Source organism: Bidens hawaiensis, unplaced genomic scaffold, assembly GCF_021521415.1.
Source record: "Bidens hawaiensis isolate Kalapana, Puna unplaced genomic scaffold, B.hawaiensis_p1.1 tig00419509_1, whole genome shotgun sequence".
Classification (NCBI taxonomy): domain Eukaryota; kingdom Viridiplantae; phylum Streptophyta; class Magnoliopsida; order Asterales; family Asteraceae; genus Bidens; species Bidens hawaiensis.
Window position 1 is genome coordinate 340099 of NW_027504884.1, and position 17136 is coordinate 357234.

Genomic DNA, 17136 nt, shown 5'->3' on the forward strand with positions numbered 1-17136 from the left:
AATTAACTGAGATTCAAAACTAATTACACTCATCAATACACTACTTAAAGAAAAGTGATTTTTTTTAAGAAAAAGAAAAAAAAGAGAATTAAAATTATTATATGTAGCAAAATACTGTTATAACAAACTTTATCTTTATTACAGCGGTTATGTCATCTAATACTCCAAACAATGTCCACTGGTAGGAGTATATGTGATGGTTTATGTAGTTAAGTACAAGAAACAACAGTTTGTTCAACAACTCTTGATCTTTTGATGTCATTGTTAAAACACATTCAAAATGGTAAGGTTGATGTTAACAGCCCTAAAGCTAAAGAGTTCGACAAATGTTTATGTAATATCTAGCCTCTCGTACCACCGATATTGTTCGCTTTGTCCCCGATGGATTGATCATCTAGGAGTTCATGGATTTGTTTTTAGTTACCCCGTTAGAGACTTCCCACTCGAGGCTTAACTATGGAGTTTTCATTTACTCTATAGCCAACTAAGACCAAAACGCGTTGGTGATATTTGAGGGTGTTACAATTTACAACTGTTAGAGACTTCCCCAACATGTCTTATGAACCAAAAATCTTTTCTGTCCATGGCTGATATGAGATTTGACTAGGGTGTTACAATGAGTCATGTTAATCTTCTCTACGACGTTACAATTTTAACGGTTGTTACAATGTGGAAATATATGTTCTCTTTAAGGACTTGTTTGCTTATTTGGAGTTGATTTAGTTATGATAAGAGGTTCTAGCTTGTATCTAAGGTTTTTCTTATTGATAAATTTATAAAAAACCTATTGCATTAAAAAATAAAATCCTTATCTTTAAATCATGTTTAATCCATAGAATTAATATTGGGATTGAAAAACATTCACTAGATTAAGATCCGATCAAAACCTTGTTCGATAGAGATTTAGGGAGGGGTGACAGGTAAGACCGTCCAAATTACTTGAAATTTGGAGCTCACTTCGGAAAAATCACGTTCGAAATCAACTCGATTGTAAATGAGCTAGCTTGGCTCGTTTTGTAACAATCCGAGTTCAAACTTGACATTGGCTCGGCTCGTTGATGTTATTACCAAATTCTAATATTTTATATTTCAAAGCATTCACAATTAGTTCCATATCCCTTTCGATCTCCTCCTCTAAAACGGCCAATAATCATTTTCTTTAGTCTTTCACACATCATACAAAAGAATCACCATATAATTTGGCAATCATACGACCTATATGACTATTAAAACGGTCCATTTAACCATTTTTCATGTGACATCTCAACACTTATAAAAGAATGATAAAACACTACTTAAAATACTTATAATAAAAAGATATACATACATACGGTTAGTTATCAATATTGTACGTATAGTTGAGCAGTTATGTCAAACATGATCATCTAGGAACGGTTATTTAAACATTAGTTTTAATAAATAAACCATATATAATAATCCAACCAAAACTGCAAAACTTGATCTACTTCTCGGACGGCATGCAATGTTTCTTCAGAGTATCTAGCCACCATTTTCTTTTCCTTGCATCTCATCCCGCCAATATTAATATTATTATTATTATCGTTGCATGTACTACTCAAGTGTTATTCCGGTGTAGATTGTTCATACTTGAATAATAACTTATAATGACTGGTGGTCATGAAGATGAAGGCACGTCCATAGAGTTTACCCCAACATGGGTTGTTGCCGCCGTCTGTGCCGTCATGATCACGGTCTCACTCGCCGTCGAACGGCTACTTCATTATGCCGGCAAGGTTTGTTTTAAAGTTTGAGTTTGATATATTAATATTAGGATTAGTTTTTAACACCAAAATGTAGAGCAAAAAATACATATATTTTATTTGTGTGTAGAAACTGAAAAAAGAAGGCAGGAAGCCACTCTTTCAAGCTATGCAAAAAGTCAAGGAAGGTATTGTTCTTTCTGAAAGTCAAACATTTTAGTAAAAGTAAAAAAATATTTACAAAAATTTTAATTTTTCAAAACTAGTCAATGAAGAAAATAGGCGGACTCAAAATGTATACAAAATTTCACAAACGAAAGTGGCCGGTCGAAAACGGCTACATTTACACTACGTATAAAAATTTTCGGTCGAAAACAGCTAAATTTTACTCCACGTATAAAATTTTTGGCCGAACTAAATTTTACAATACGTATAAAAAATTTCGGCCGAAAATGGCTACATTTACACTATATATATAAAATTTCGGCCGAAAATGGCTAAATTTACACTACATAAAAAAAATTTCGGACGAAAACGAGTGAATTTACACTACTACGTAAAAAAATGGGGGGGGGGGGGAGGGCCCCGGGCCTAAGCAGCCTTCGCCATTGCCTCACACACGTGTCCTAAACACGCTACATAGGAGCCTAAAGGTAAATGATTGGGCTACCTAGGCTGGAGTGGACTCTGCTTAGGCACCTCTGGAGCCTAAACACACTTTTCCATGGTTATCAATGTTGGCCTAGATGGTGCCTAGTGAAGCGTAACCAACTTATGTGTCTTAACGTACGTGACTAGTTTTGAAAAGTAAAATTTTCGTGTGTGTTTTGGATGACTTTTTGATCGAAATGCCTATTTTAAAATTTCTCCATTTGTTATCTTATATATTAAGTTTATACTATTATAATTCATTGTTTGTGTTATTGGTTCATTGGTCCGATACAAGTTATACTGTTTTTGGTGTAGAGTTGATGTTGATGGGATTCATTTCACTACTATTATCCGTTTGTCAGTCGAGAATCGTCAAGATTTGTGTGAACGAGAATGTTACGCAACATTTCTTCCTTGCTCATTAGATGAGAAACCGAGCCCACACACGCTTCATGAAAACAATCAAACATCAGTTGGTTATTGTGCTCTAGAGGTAATTATTCTACTGTGTAGACAAAAAACAAAACGGGTCATTTTTAGTACGGGTCGGGCCAAGCTAGCCCGTAAACATTTTTCTTTAAATTCAAGTGTATATAACAAACGTTTATTTAATTAACAGAATAAGGTCCCATTGTTATCACTGGAGGCATTACATCATCTACACATTTTTATTTTTGTACTCGCTCTTGTGCACGTGACGTTTTCTGTTCTTACCGTTGTATTTGGAGGGGCTAAGGTTAGTAAACGCACGCTCTCGTGGATCGTTTTTTCAAGTTAACTTATCATATCATATGAATATATGATGGTTTGTTTTAATTGTTTTTGTTTGTATATTAGATAAGCCAATGGAAGCAATGGGAAAGTGGAAGCAATGGTAATTTAAAGTAGATTGCTACTATATCCTCACTATCTTTTTTATTATTCGGTACTTGTTTTGAGGGCCACTAACGGGTGGACCCGCCTAACATGTTTAATAAATGGGCCGTGTTTGGGTTGTAAGTATACAGGTCAACCTTTGTAACATGAAAATAATGAACACTAATATTAACATAAGCTCTTTCATATTATGGCAATGATGATTGCAGATATCGAGCCGAAATTCACATATGTTCAAGAGCATGATTTTATTGCTAAACGCTTCATGGGTCTTGGCAAACGTTCGGCTGCTTTAGGCTGGCTGGTAAGTTGAGTCGAGTTCTCATTGGTAAAGTAGTTGTAATCATTTCTTTTGTGGCCATAGTTTAAAATTTTCCGTGTACTGCTACTGACCCAAAGACAAAAACCGTTGCAAAGTTTTTGAAACAACACTTGTCATTCGTGGTGAAAATGAGCCGATCCGAGCTTGCCTAAGCTCGAACTTGGCTCTTTCATTAATTAGTATTATTTATATAAATTTATAATTATTAGTTAGGTATTTTTATCATAATTTTGTAATAAATTTTTATATATAATAATAAATGATAATAACAACTATTATGCAAATGTTTGTTCAATACATAAACTGAAGATTTTAAAAACAATAAACATTTTAGTCCAGCTACATATGTGAAGCTCAAGCTTGAGCTTGTTTATAAAATGAGCTTCAATATAGGCTCAAGCTCAATCTCGTTTAAGCTTTCTCAGTTTCATTTTAGCGAGTCGATCTTGTGTTTGTTTACATCAATGCTTGTCACATATTAAACGTTTTAAGTTCATGGTTTTTTCATCTTCTTTTGCCTAACTTTGCACAATTCTTATGCTATAATATATACTTTGAAGCAATCATTCTTCAAGCAATTCTATGGATCAGTCACCGAATCAGATTACATTGCTCTACGACTGGGATTTATTACGGTGAATATATCTAAACATTGCCATACTTTCGTTATTTTTTTTACAAAGTACACAAATGATTTTCATGATGTTATAGACTCATTGCAGGGGAAACCAAAAGTTTAATCTCCATAAATACATGATGCGGGCCCTCGAAGACGATTCTAGGAAAGTCGTCGGCATCAGGCAAGTGATTTAGTATAAACCTTAATGACCTATTTTGGTATACAAGTTGATCAATGTAAGCGAAAAATACATTGATTATTATTATTATTATTATAATACAGGCTATACTAATGTGTGCTTTAATCTATTGTAGTTGGTACTTGTGGGTATCTGCTATCATATTCTTGTTGCTTAATATTGATGGTATGCACACGCACCCGCCCTCAACTATAATCGTGCCTTTTGAACTCTTCGGGTCATGATTAATTCTCGTTTCTTGGTTTTTATTTAGGTTGGCATACATATTTTTGGATCGCTTTTATACCCTTAATCATAAGTGTTATCCAACTCGAACGTGTACATTGTATACGTTCAAATTTATAACATTTACAATTTTTTCAGTTGCTACTTGCTGTCGGAACCAAACTAGAGCACGTAATCATTCAGTTGGCTCATGAAGTTGCTAAGAAGCAAGTAGTCTTAGAAGGTGAACCGATAGTGAAACCTTCGGATCAGTACTTTTGGTTTCATCGACCAAAGATCGTACTTCTTTGTATACATTTTATACTTTTCCAAAATGCGTTCGAGATTGCATTCTTCTTTTGGATATTGGTGAGTCTTATTTTGAAAATATTATGAGTAAAGTTAGAGGTGGCAAAATGAGCGGGTTGAGTAGAATATGCAATGGGTCAATCCAGGCGGGTCGGGTTGACCCACCAACACTTTTTTAGTGCTTTCTTGTGAATTTTATAAATAGTTAAATGTATCAAATATTGTTCCATGTTACAACAATATTTAAAAAAAAACTAAATGCAACATGTTACAACAATAATACAATATTTTTTTTGAAAAATTAAAATTATCGAGTTTTATGATGTTTTTGGCACCATAGTTTTTAGTTATTAGCGTTGACCTACTCTTTATGGCTAATTCTAATTACGTTTTATTTATTTGACACAAAACGTGTTTCATCAATAGGTTCAATTTGGTCTGGATTCGTGCATAATGGGAAAAATGATTTATATCATTCCAAGACTTGTTATCGGGTAAGCCATGATTTATATCATCATCATCATCATCATCGTATTCAGTATATCCCACCAATAGCAATGCTATGGTAGGGTCTGAGGAGGGTAAGATGTAGACAGCCTTACCTCTATCCCATAGGGATAGAGAGGCTGCTTCCGGTGAGACCCCCGGCTCGATAGTAGTTTTGCATCAAGCCTTGGACATAAGGCACATAGCACTCAATCATCGGGACACCGGCTGATCGGTGCATGTGCCCTTGTCTTTCGGCTATCAACGCCACCACATGATGCCTGATTAACCTTCCGCCACTTTTAACGTTATTTTCACGAGATTAGTAAAATAACGTCAAAATTAGTGCAATTTTACTTTTGCCCACCCGAGGGTTCACACATATATACATTATATGCGCGCACCGCAAGCAGGGCGTTTAAGCCATGATTTATATGTTGTATTTAATTAGATGGTAACTTGTGTTGTAAAATGCATTTTATTTCACTTGCTTTAGGGTTTTTATTAAAGTTTTGTGCAGTTATAGTACTCTACCACTTTACGCGCTTGTCACACAGGTAATATATAGTCAAAGTTTAAGTACAAACTATTTAAAGCACAAACACTATTTAAATTATATGCGTGATGTGCAGATGGGAAGTAATTTTAAGAAGTCGATATTTGACGAGTATATACAAGCGAGTCTTATTAGCTGGGCTAAAAATGCGAAGAAAAAGAAGGGTCTACATGCCACCACGAGTGGCTCAGGGCATGCCGGGAGTTTAGTTGACCGCGGTGGTGGTAGTACTGAGCTGCAAGGCATTCATATTGCTAAAGATTTGCATCAGTGTACAGATTGATGATCAATATTAGCATGTAACATGACTTTATAGTATAGCCTATCCATTTTTAATCTATTAGGATTTTACTTTCTTATTTTATTAATGATTTAATCAATAGTTAAGCATGTTTGTTGGTGTTTTCTCAAATAATATTACAAAACATATGAAAGTACAGTAGTACACACTAAAGAGTGGGATGAAAGCATTAAAGGCAAACATTATATATAGCTCCAACCTTGGCTCCCAAGTTGTAATTTGTATATGTCAATAACTATTTGTGTCATGTTATATCATTGTAAGCATATGATGTCTACACCATTAAAACGGGTAGGTTTCCGCTAAATGTGTTAATTACGCATGAGTCATATTTTCGAAGAAGTTTATTTTTCGGATTTTGAAGTTGCTTTGAGATGACAATGAAACTAATGTAGGTTTAATGGGTACAAATATGGATTGCGTTTTGTATACCAACTCCATCTTGTAAGGTGTAACATTCTAAAAGGGACCTTTCTATATTTTTGAAGCGTTTGACCAAGTCAAGAAAGTCAAGAAACCTGACATTTCTATTTTTTTTTATAGAAATAGAATTGTGATATACGGTTAAATAACCATATTATGTATGTATAACATTAACAATTAAGGGTGAAGTTTAAAGGGTGACAAATGAAAATGAAAATGAAAAGTGTGAGAAAGATTTGTAGCCACGCAAACAAAAATTTCAAAAAAAAAAAAAATAAAATATAATAATAATAATAATAATAGAATTATAACTCAAAAAACAAAAAAATTAAAAAAATCAAAATGTTTCTCCCCGTCACTACCGTTAAAAAAAACAGACGAAAAGACACAATGTCGAGAAAACGACACAATGCCGAAAATGAACAAACAACACAATGACTTATCAAAAAAACACAATAGGTCGCAAAAGTTAGCACAATATCGAACAAAATATAATACAATGTTGAGTAATATAACATAATATAAAAAAAAGACACAAACAATGCCGAAAATAAACACAAAACACAATGATGAATAAAAAGACACAATGATGTTTTTTCCTCAACATTATGTCTTTTTGAGTTTTTTTTTTTTTTAAACAGGGAAGACGGTGAAAACATTTTTGTGTTTTTATCTTTTTTATTTTTTTATTAAATTTTGGATTCAAATTTTTTTAATTAACTTTGTAAGGGTATTTTTTTATGCTAGACATCCTTCTCATATTTAGTCCGGTTTGTAAAATAAGTGAACGAACCCTTTAAAACACGACATACAAGTGTATATACGATTTATAAATGTATAAATTTCTCGAACTTCTAAAACGTGATTTATCTATTAATTTATTTTTACATACACATACACATACAAACAAAGATGGCATGGCATGGCATGGAATTAAAGTTGATTGATTCAGTGGCTTCAAATCCTCGAAAGCGGTTTGTGGATGACATTAACGAACTTACCCCCAACTCAATATTCTCTGCATTTCAAACCCTAACATACATACTTGATACAGACTTCATATTCAAGCACGATGATGAAGTTACATGTATCAACAACATCATCATCATCATCGATTAAAATGGCAACCACCGGAGGACTCATTACGTTTCCTAATTTGAACTTTCCGTACTGCTCTACTCGTGATCATAATTGGACTTCATCTTCGCTACCACTGGTACGATTCGTTGCAGTCAGTTTAATAATATTTCACAACAATTCAGCTTCTGCTGTTATTTCTGTAACTTGTTGATTGGTAATTATCAACAGATTGCAGCTAAATTTGTTATTTCGCATCGGAACGCAGCAGTTTGTTATGCAGAATCTTCCGCTGCTTCCACCGGTAAATTAACAAACCTGAATTAACTAAACCTTATCTTTTCGTCAATTGTTCGACTTTGTTTGTTAAATAAATGAACGAAAATGAACAAGGAATTTCGTTCGATTAACTAAATGAACAAACATGAACAGATGCCATGTTCACGAATCATGAACGTTCAATAATACGTTTGTTCATTAAAAGGTTTCTAATACTCTTTAAATTTTAATGATTTTTCAAATCTTATTCATATAGAATTAAGCAAAATTTTTAACTATCAAACTAAAATACATATGAGTATTACTATTATGTGATAGTTTATATGTAAAATTAACGTATAAATATGAATGTTGAAAAACACCAACACAAACTGATACACACTTGGTTTCGATTAGTTGCGGGAACAGCTTATAACTTCTATTAGCCGTTCGTATTAGTATTAATAGTCTAACTGAACATTTGTTTTAGAGGTCGAGGATTATGTTAATCAAAACTAGGGTTTATAATCCTTGTATTTGAAGAATTGCCATCTCGAATGGGATAATTATCTTAATTTCAGCAATATAGATTTCCAGTTTCGGTCACAAACTTGGTAGCCAGACCGAGCAGTTGACACTCTCACACTGACCATTCTCAGTTAGCCAAATAAAAAAACAATGTTTGTGTTATTTGTGACTGTGAACCGTTCACGAACAAGTTCATTTCCTTAATGAACGGACACAGACAACAAATTTCGTTCGGTTAGCTGCTCGTGAACTATTCGTGTGTCCAATAAAAGCTTAACGGATGAACACAAAACAGGCCTTGGTCGGTTCACTTCGTTTACAGCTCTATATAAACTTACGAATTTGGTGAGTGAATTTTGTTTATTTTGTTACTCTTGAGTGTAGTTGCTGCTGAAACGAAAAAGGAGAAAGAAGGGGAATCTACTGCCCCTGCTGCCAAAGAAGAAACTGCTGCACCGGCAAAGCCAAAGCCTGCAGCTAAAGCCCCTGCTAAGGCATTACCCGAGATGATAGAAGAGGATGTGATTCCATCCCTACGATCAATTCTTGAAACGCAGGAAGATATCAAAGAACTCGAATTATTTTTCAAGGATAACAAGGTACTTAGATCTTAAAATTATACCATATAGTTGAAGTGCCATTAACAATACTTTCCCATGAATAAAACATACGCAAGACGTGTCGTGTTGTTTTATACTGATCGTGTTTAACACGGATATTGAGCCTGAAGGTCCTGAACAAGAGATGAAGACATTTTATTTAAACACACAAATATTCTTAACACTTTTTTTATCATGATTAAATACAGCCATTTCTGTAGCACAAATTACACCACACATAGAGTATTGATTATATATAACTAGTTTAATAACACGAAGGCATGACACTTTTAACATTATTTTTTTATTAAGTTATTGTTTTAAAATTAATAAATTATATTAAGAATAAGGTGAATGATGGGTATAGCACAAGTTAAATGACGGGTGAATGGCTGTGATGTGGCGGTGAAATGACACATATTGAACGAGGAGTATATCACATGGTCTTATAAATAACAAGACAATTAACAAGATAAAAAACAATCCGTATTTATTATTTAATAAAATTATGTTGCTTTAAACAGGCTGGGTTGATAGATTCGGGTTTTGTTCGTTATCCGTATGGCTAAATGCTAATAAAGTAATAATGCATATCCTTTGTGTACAGCTTGAAGGGTCATTTCAGAAGAAGGGCATCCCTTATACATTCTGGGCATTATTCCCAGACGGTACCGTAACTGGTGAGTTCTTCCCTCTATTATCAAACAAATTCAATAACACCACAAAACAATAACCATCTCGATACCAACAGGTCCAAAAGGGTTTTCACTATCGTCATACGGGTCAACTGCAAGCAATGTTGAACCGTTTCTCGTTGACGAGAAGAAAGTCACAGCAAAACTACTCGTCTTCTGGGTCGAAAAGCGTTTAGCTGCACAAGGCATAATTCCCGTTTGGAAAGACTGATCATGTTTCTAACAAGAAACTGCTTGAACTCGGGAATCATACAGCATCACTTCCATTGTACAAGTTTTTTAGGCTGTTGATGCTGTAAAAACAATGTTTATACATATCTAATGGCATTTATTGGTTTCATTCATAAACGTTTTGAAAGTGATCATGCGAAATGGCTCAAACTCGCTTAATAAAATGTCATACACGAACATAACAGTATATAATAAAGAATTATCAAATTCTTAAACAGCAAATAATCCTTGACATAAAGTACAGCAGAAATTTAAGTTAAGAACAACACATACAACAGTCATAGTGATTAACATGTCATGAAAGATAGGAGAGACGGAACAGAAGCTCAAACTCGATAATTATTTGTTAGAATTGGGCATTTGAGTTGTGCATTGCTTGTCTGAGTTCGCTTATGAAATCCATTTGAGGCCCCAAAGGTGCTCCACCTATCATCTGAAACCGTTTCAAAACAAGTAATAGTTTTAGAGAATCAAATAAACAAAACAATCTAAAAAACTGGTATGGTCCCAGTGTGAACGGTACTGAAAAAGTTAACCTGGTGAGGAAGTCTAAATTGCCCCCATGCTGACGCACTGCTTCCTGAATACATAACGGGCCGCTCTGTAAAATACCAGATAAAGGAAGAACAATGGGTATCTATCAGTTTGTACCTTTTTTTGTCATTCAGGTCAAAATGGGTAACTTTTTGTATATACGGGTTGGGTTACAAAAGTTATCTTATTGCATTGAAAATTACACTTTAGGTGACTTTTAAACCTTTGAAAACTCGTTTCCATTGCAGCTATGTGATCAATTAATACGAAAAAGTAAACAAAATCCATATTAATCTATTCAAAAGTAATGGTTCAAAACTCGTGAATTCATCGTAAATCGTTTAATCTCGCAAAGAATACCATGGTCTTTTTCTTATGACATATTCATTTCAGATTCACATTTGAACCAGAACATTTTAATGTTATACAGTAATAACAAAAGGCAAAAATTGTCTTATCAAAATATAGACTTTTCTCACTCACCAGATAAATCAGTTGAGGGACTTTCATATGCGTTCATTGCAGCGGCCCAACCTGTGTTATAACTACTTAATCAGTAAACACTCACAAAAATTACATCAACACCATCTACCTGTTTGTAACAATATAAACTGAAAACCTACTGAACAAATGTTACAATATTTATGGCAGATAACGAGTAATTAAATACATACGATTGCTCAGAAGTTGATAAGCTTCACTGTAACAGCATCCTTGCAAGCCAATTAACCTTGGCGGTTCTGCATGATCCATTATAGGAACATTTCTTAAACCAGCAGCTTGATTTTTCTCTCCTTCATTCCCATAACTACCTGCCCGATCCAATCTATCTGCAAATACAGACCAATCACCTTATCAAGACACAATCTTTTTTACCATATTACCCTTCAAAAAAGCTTTTGGAATTGTATTAACTAACTCTGATTCTTTGTACTGTGTTTATCAAAAATGTTTCGAAACCATAAAAATATCACTTTTCAAATTCAAAAGTTAATAACATACTGCATAACACGGGTGTGCAGAAAACCGATCTGAAAACAAAAAAAACATAAAAAAGACAAACTGGAATAACCTAACAGAAACAAAAACCAACGGTTTAGTTTTATGTTTTCCAAAAAACCAAACTTTATTTATAATAATTTAATAATGTAATCCAATTATTTTAGCTCAAATGTATAATAATCATAATATAATTATTAACTAACAAAAAAAAGTTAAGCAGAAATTCATTATTTTTGCCCAAACTTTGTTTTTGAAAAAACCAAAACGAACTGAATTCAAACTAAGAACCGAGACTGAACGGTTTTTGGAAACTCAAGAACTGAAATTTCAACTTTTGGATGATTTGAGCCCAAAACTGAACCAACCAATACACATATATATAAAATTTATCTCTTTTAAAAACAACTTGTTCTTCAATCCTTGAACTTCTAAGGTTGTTAACAAATAAAGCTCAATCATCACACAATGATCAATTTGAGCATCAAATCAAAGTTTCCAAATCTCCACAAAATCACAACCAACATATTCGCTCCCGAACCGACACAATAATCAATTTAGCTAAAAAAACCCTGACTTTAAGCAAAATCACACATTCCACTTTTCAGATTTAATAGTTAACCGATGGTTTAGTTTTAAGTTTCACAAAAACCGAATTTTTCGTTCGGTTTCGGTTTTGCGTGTAAAAAAACCGAAAAACGCAAACCAAACTTAATAGATTCTTATTTTTTAATGTGAATTTTATTTTATTTATAATAATTTATATATAATATATAGTGTATCCCAAATATTTTAGACCAATTGCATAATAAACAATATAATTATTAACTAACAAAAAAATTTTAAGCACAAATTCATTATTCTTGCCCAATTTTAGTTTTCAAAAAAACCGAATCCGAACCAAATTCAAACTAAAACCGAAAAACCAAAACCGGAAAAACCGAAACTGACCCGACCCGACCCATACACACCCCTAATCATCATCATTTTCATATATCTAGGATTACCTCTATTACAAAATGACCAGTTCTTCCAATCCTTAAGCTTCTAAGGTTGTTAACAAATAAAGCTCAAATCATGACACAATCATAAATCTGAGCATCAAATCAACATTTCCAAATATCCACAAAACCATATGCATCACATATGCTACCGAACCGACACAATAATCAACTTAGCTCAAAAAAACCCCAAAATCACACATTTCAAACCCTAATTAAGCTTATGTACAACTAAATCCAGCTTCTTTAAACACCAATAAACAATCATAATTTCCCAAACACTTAAAGTAAATAGCATCATATATGCTACCGAACTGATACAATAATCAATTTAGCTAAAAAAATCCTAACTTTAAGAAAAATCACACATTCCAAACCCTAATTAAGCATCTGTACAACTAAAATCACCTTCTTTAAAAACCAATAAACAATCAAAACACTTAAAATTAAACAGCATCAGATCATAATTTCCCAAACTCCACAAACCCACAAGCATCATATTCGCTCCCTAACCGACACAATAATCAATTTAGCTCACTTTAACCAAAATCACACATTCCAAACCCTAATTAAGCATCTGTACAACTAAATTCAGCTTCTTTAAACACCAATAACCAATCAAAACACTTAAAGTAAACAGCTTTACCTCCTCCAGATTTCCTCCTTCCAAGATTCCGATTCCTACATAATTAATTAATTAATTATGTCAAATTAATGGATGTAAAGAAAGATAATAAAAATTAATGGATGTAAAGAAAGATAATAATAATAATAATAATAATAATAATAATAATAATAATAAGATACATACGCATACCTTTGATTAGGAGGAGCATAGCGTTTAACGGTGGCCGTAGATGATGATGAATCGGTAGGGTTTTCCAGCATCTTTATAATATAATATAATATTAATCCCCAAACACACCCACCACCACCACCACCACCACAGCTGCCGATATAGCTGCTGCTTATATATAATATATGTGTGTATGTGTATATATACAAAAGGAAATGAATTTATGATTCTGAGTTTAACTTAAAACTTAACTACAGGTAATAATAATAATAATAAGTTGAAGTCAGTTTGGGAATTAGGGTTCTTAATCTTAACAGTAGTGGCTGCTGATCCACGCGCTTTATGGCGAGTGATGGAGTCAAGTGTTTGGTTGTTTACGTACGTTAATCGAATTCGGTTGGTATCGGATAAGTTTGTTACGGTTACGGTAGTGACACTAAGGTGCTGTTTGTTTTTGAAGACAAAAATTGTCTGCAATCTGATTTTATCTTATTTAGGTGCTGTTTGTTTTTCCTCAGAAGCACTTCTCCACCTCTTTTGTCTGCACTGAGAATAGGGCGCGCAGACGTTGGGCTCTGCAGTGTGTTTGTTTTTTCGAAGACGTTTTATTAAAAAACGTCTGCGCGCCCTCTTCTCCCAGAAGTGTTGGTATTGCTACTTCTCACCTCTTCTAACCCAATTTCTTTCCATCATTCTTCTTATTCCATCAGAACTCCCAAACCCTAATCCCCTCCTCTCTCAAATGCCGCCCAACTCCCCCACCGAACCCCGTCGCTCCACTGCCGCCCTACTCCCCCACCGCTGCAACCCCGTCGCTCCACTGCTTCAGCGCCGCCGCCCCAACGCTGCAACCCTGCCGCCGCCTTTCTACCTCCTCTGGTGCATTCCGACTGTATTCATACAGTAAGGACCAAATAGAAACATATAATAATAATAATAATAATAATAATAATAATAATAATAATAATAATAATAATTGTTTCTTCCAGTGCTGAATTGGAAGAAATCAACGTCATCTTCTTCTTCGTTGACTTACCGGAACACAGTACCTGATGGAGATTGAATGCTTATTAATTGATTTATAGTTTATGTATTAATTTGTTATTCTTTTGATTCAGATTGAAGTTGTTTAATAATGTTGTTGATCAATTAATATGTATGTTTCACTCATGCCATTGCTAATTTGCTAACAAAAGAGAAATTATTATTATCAGCTTATTTTAGCAGTCTGCAGATATTAAAAAACAAACAATCTTCTTGTTACAGACTGCAGGGTTTTGGTCCACCTCTTCTGCTACAGATGTTGGCAGATGTGGTTTCGCAGTCTTCTGACATTTTACCTCTGAAAAACAAACAGCATCTTAGTGTCTGCAACTGAAGATGTGGTCTGAAGGTCCGCAAATATGAAAATCTAATACTATTTGTTTTATAAAGTGAATATCGTCTGCATAAGCTGAAAATTAGTTACCTATCATATATATTACAGTAGATAAAAGTCATTTAACGTTTGTAGACTTCTAAAATAATTGGTAGTGGTGTACGAACTATGAAAGTGGGTGGTGATAGACGATTGTGGTAGGCGGTGAACGGTGGGTGGTGGTGATGGACGGTTGTGGTGGTGGGTGGTGGACGGTGATGGTGGCCGACAATGGGTGGTGGTGGTGATGAACGGTGGTGGACTATGGTGGTGGCGGATGGTTGTGGCGGGTGGTGGTAGTGGATGGTGGATGGTGGCGGTGTTGGGTGGTGGGTGGCAACAGACGGTGGGTGGTGGTGGTAGTGGACGGTGGTTGTGGCCGACGGGGGGTGGTGGTGGTGGGTGGCTAACGATGGTGGAGGTAAGTGGTTGGCGGTGGTGATGGCGGACGGTGGGTGGTGGTGGCGGGTGGCGGTAGACGGTGGGTGGTGGTGGTGGGGGACGATGGTGGTGGGTGGTGGTGGCGGCGTACGGTGGGTGGTGGTGGCGGCGGCGGCTAACGGTGGATGGTGGTGGTGGTGGCGGATGGTGGATGGTGGTGGTGTTGGACATTGAGTGTTGATACTTGTTATGATGTTAAGAAGTGTGAAGAAGTGTGAAGATGGTGAAAAAAATTTATTTTTTAAAACCATAAAAGCAGTTTTCAGATCTTTTGCTTAAAAAAAAACAAACAGTCTTCAAGAGCTTATGTCTGCGCGCCCGCAGACATAGGCTCCTTGCAGACCTTATAAGCAAAAACAAACACAACCTAAATCTAGAAAGTAAATTTGTATGTATTATGATTAAAGGGACATGAATTCGGTCTGTATCACTTGTGTTTGTTATGGTACCGGAACAAAACCCAAGGGATGAACTAGTAATGCAAAGAATAGTTGTGGAACTAGTATAGCTTACGATACAAAAAAGAACATACCTAAAACGATGTTTTTTTGGTCAAGAAAACCATGGCGTTGCAATAGTGAGCTGAAACGAATCTGGTCGGTATCGGATATATTTGTTTTGGTACCAGAACTAAACCCAAATAATAAAGGGGTAATTTTGTAGAATGGTAATCAAGCTTCAAAAGTGTTACAATTAAGCCACTCAAGTTTAAAAAATGTTTCAGTTAAGTCACTCATTTTTCATAGTTTATTAAATAATAGGTTTTAACATGTTTTTTTTTTCTTTTTTTAATAATGTTTTGAATTTGTTTCAATGAGAAAATATGTCTATCTATTTATTATATTGATGTGGAGTGGTAATGTGAATTTTATTTTTTATTTTAAATATAATTAATATTTTTTTTTGTTTTTTTTTTTAATATAATTACATATATTGTAAATCTAGACCCTCATATGTTCTCCTCTTCTAGACGCATAAAAAAAATCCCATAAGGCTCGATTTAAAGATCTGCTTACTTGATTTGAAGAAAAATTGTATTAGTGACTTAGTTGAAACAATTTTAAAATTTTCTTACTATTTTGTGACATATTTTCAATAATAATTCAAAATTAATCATAATAAAGGATCCAGTTATCAGTTAAATAAAAAGTATTAGTCGGTGCTTTGGAGTTTGATGTGTTGGGACTAAGAATAAACAAGGATTTGTGTTAACACAAAACTACTTATCAAAAAATTCAAAAAGATAAAAATAAAAATCATAACTCAAAATATAAATAAAAACGAAAAAACTTAAAAAACCAAAATGTTTCCCCCGTCATTCATGTTTCAAAAAAAAAAAAAACCGACGAAAAGACTCAATGTAGAGAAAAAAAGACATAATAATGTAGAGAAAAAAAACACAATGATGAAAATGAACAAACAACACAATGATAAATAAAAAAGACACAATAGGTCACAAAATTTAACACAATACCAAACAAAATATAACACAATGTTGAGTAATAACACAATATAAAAAAAAGACACAATGTCAAAGAAAAAAGACAAAATTAATGACGAAAATAAACACAAAACAAAATGATAAATAAAAAGACACAATAATGTTTTTCCTCAACATTGTTTTTTTTAGAATAAGGAAGACGGTGTAAACATTTTTGCGTTTTTACATTTTTCATTTTTTTATTAAATTTTGAGTTATGATTTTTTTATTAATTTTTCATTATCTTTTTAGGGTTTTTTTTTGTGACTAAAAACCTTTCTCATTTTTATCCTCCTTTGTAGAATAACTTGACTCAGAATAAACATGCATAAAAGCTGGTTGTTCAATATACGGATCGAGAAAAAGACAGTTGTACAATTAGCAAAAATGATCAATTGCATTTTGGCAAAGGT

At 34.0% G+C, this 17136-nt stretch overlaps 3 protein-coding genes across 3 annotated transcripts; 2 read left to right on the plus strand and 1 right to left on the minus strand.

Annotated features, from left to right (window-relative positions):
- Positions 1–1625: 1625 nt before the first annotated feature.
- LOC143609174 (MLO-like protein 1) lies at positions 1626–4612 on the plus strand. Its single transcript, XM_077084003.1, has 8 exons — positions 1626–1754; positions 1852–1909; positions 2735–2865; positions 2992–3108; positions 3210–3246; positions 3458–3552; positions 4282–4370; positions 4504–4612. The coding sequence occupies exons 1-8, from the start codon at positions 1626–1628 to the stop codon at positions 4610–4612; spliced, it is 765 nt and encodes a 254-aa protein (XP_076940118.1).
- Positions 4613–7619: 3007 nt separating this feature from the next.
- LOC143609191 (uncharacterized) lies at positions 7620–10160 on the plus strand. Its single transcript, XM_077084018.1, has 5 exons — positions 7620–7883; positions 7976–8048; positions 8915–9129; positions 9737–9809; positions 9881–10160. Exons 1-5 carry the CDS (start codon positions 7740–7742, stop codon positions 10033–10035), a joined length of 660 nt encoding a protein of 219 aa, XP_076940133.1. The 5' UTR covers positions 7620–7739; the 3' UTR covers positions 10036–10160.
- A 50-nt stretch (positions 10161–10210) lies between these two features.
- LOC143609192 (uncharacterized) lies at positions 10211–13644 on the minus strand. The gene is made up of 6 exons (XM_077084019.1): positions 13407–13644; positions 13236–13270; positions 11264–11419; positions 11073–11123; positions 10592–10656; positions 10211–10488 (listed from the first exon to the last, which is right to left on the minus strand). The coding sequence occupies exons 1-6, from the start codon at positions 13475–13477 to the stop codon at positions 10402–10404; spliced, it is 465 nt and encodes a 154-aa protein (XP_076940134.1). The 5' UTR covers positions 13478–13644; the 3' UTR covers positions 10211–10401.
- Between the last annotated feature and the right edge of the window lie 3492 nt (positions 13645–17136).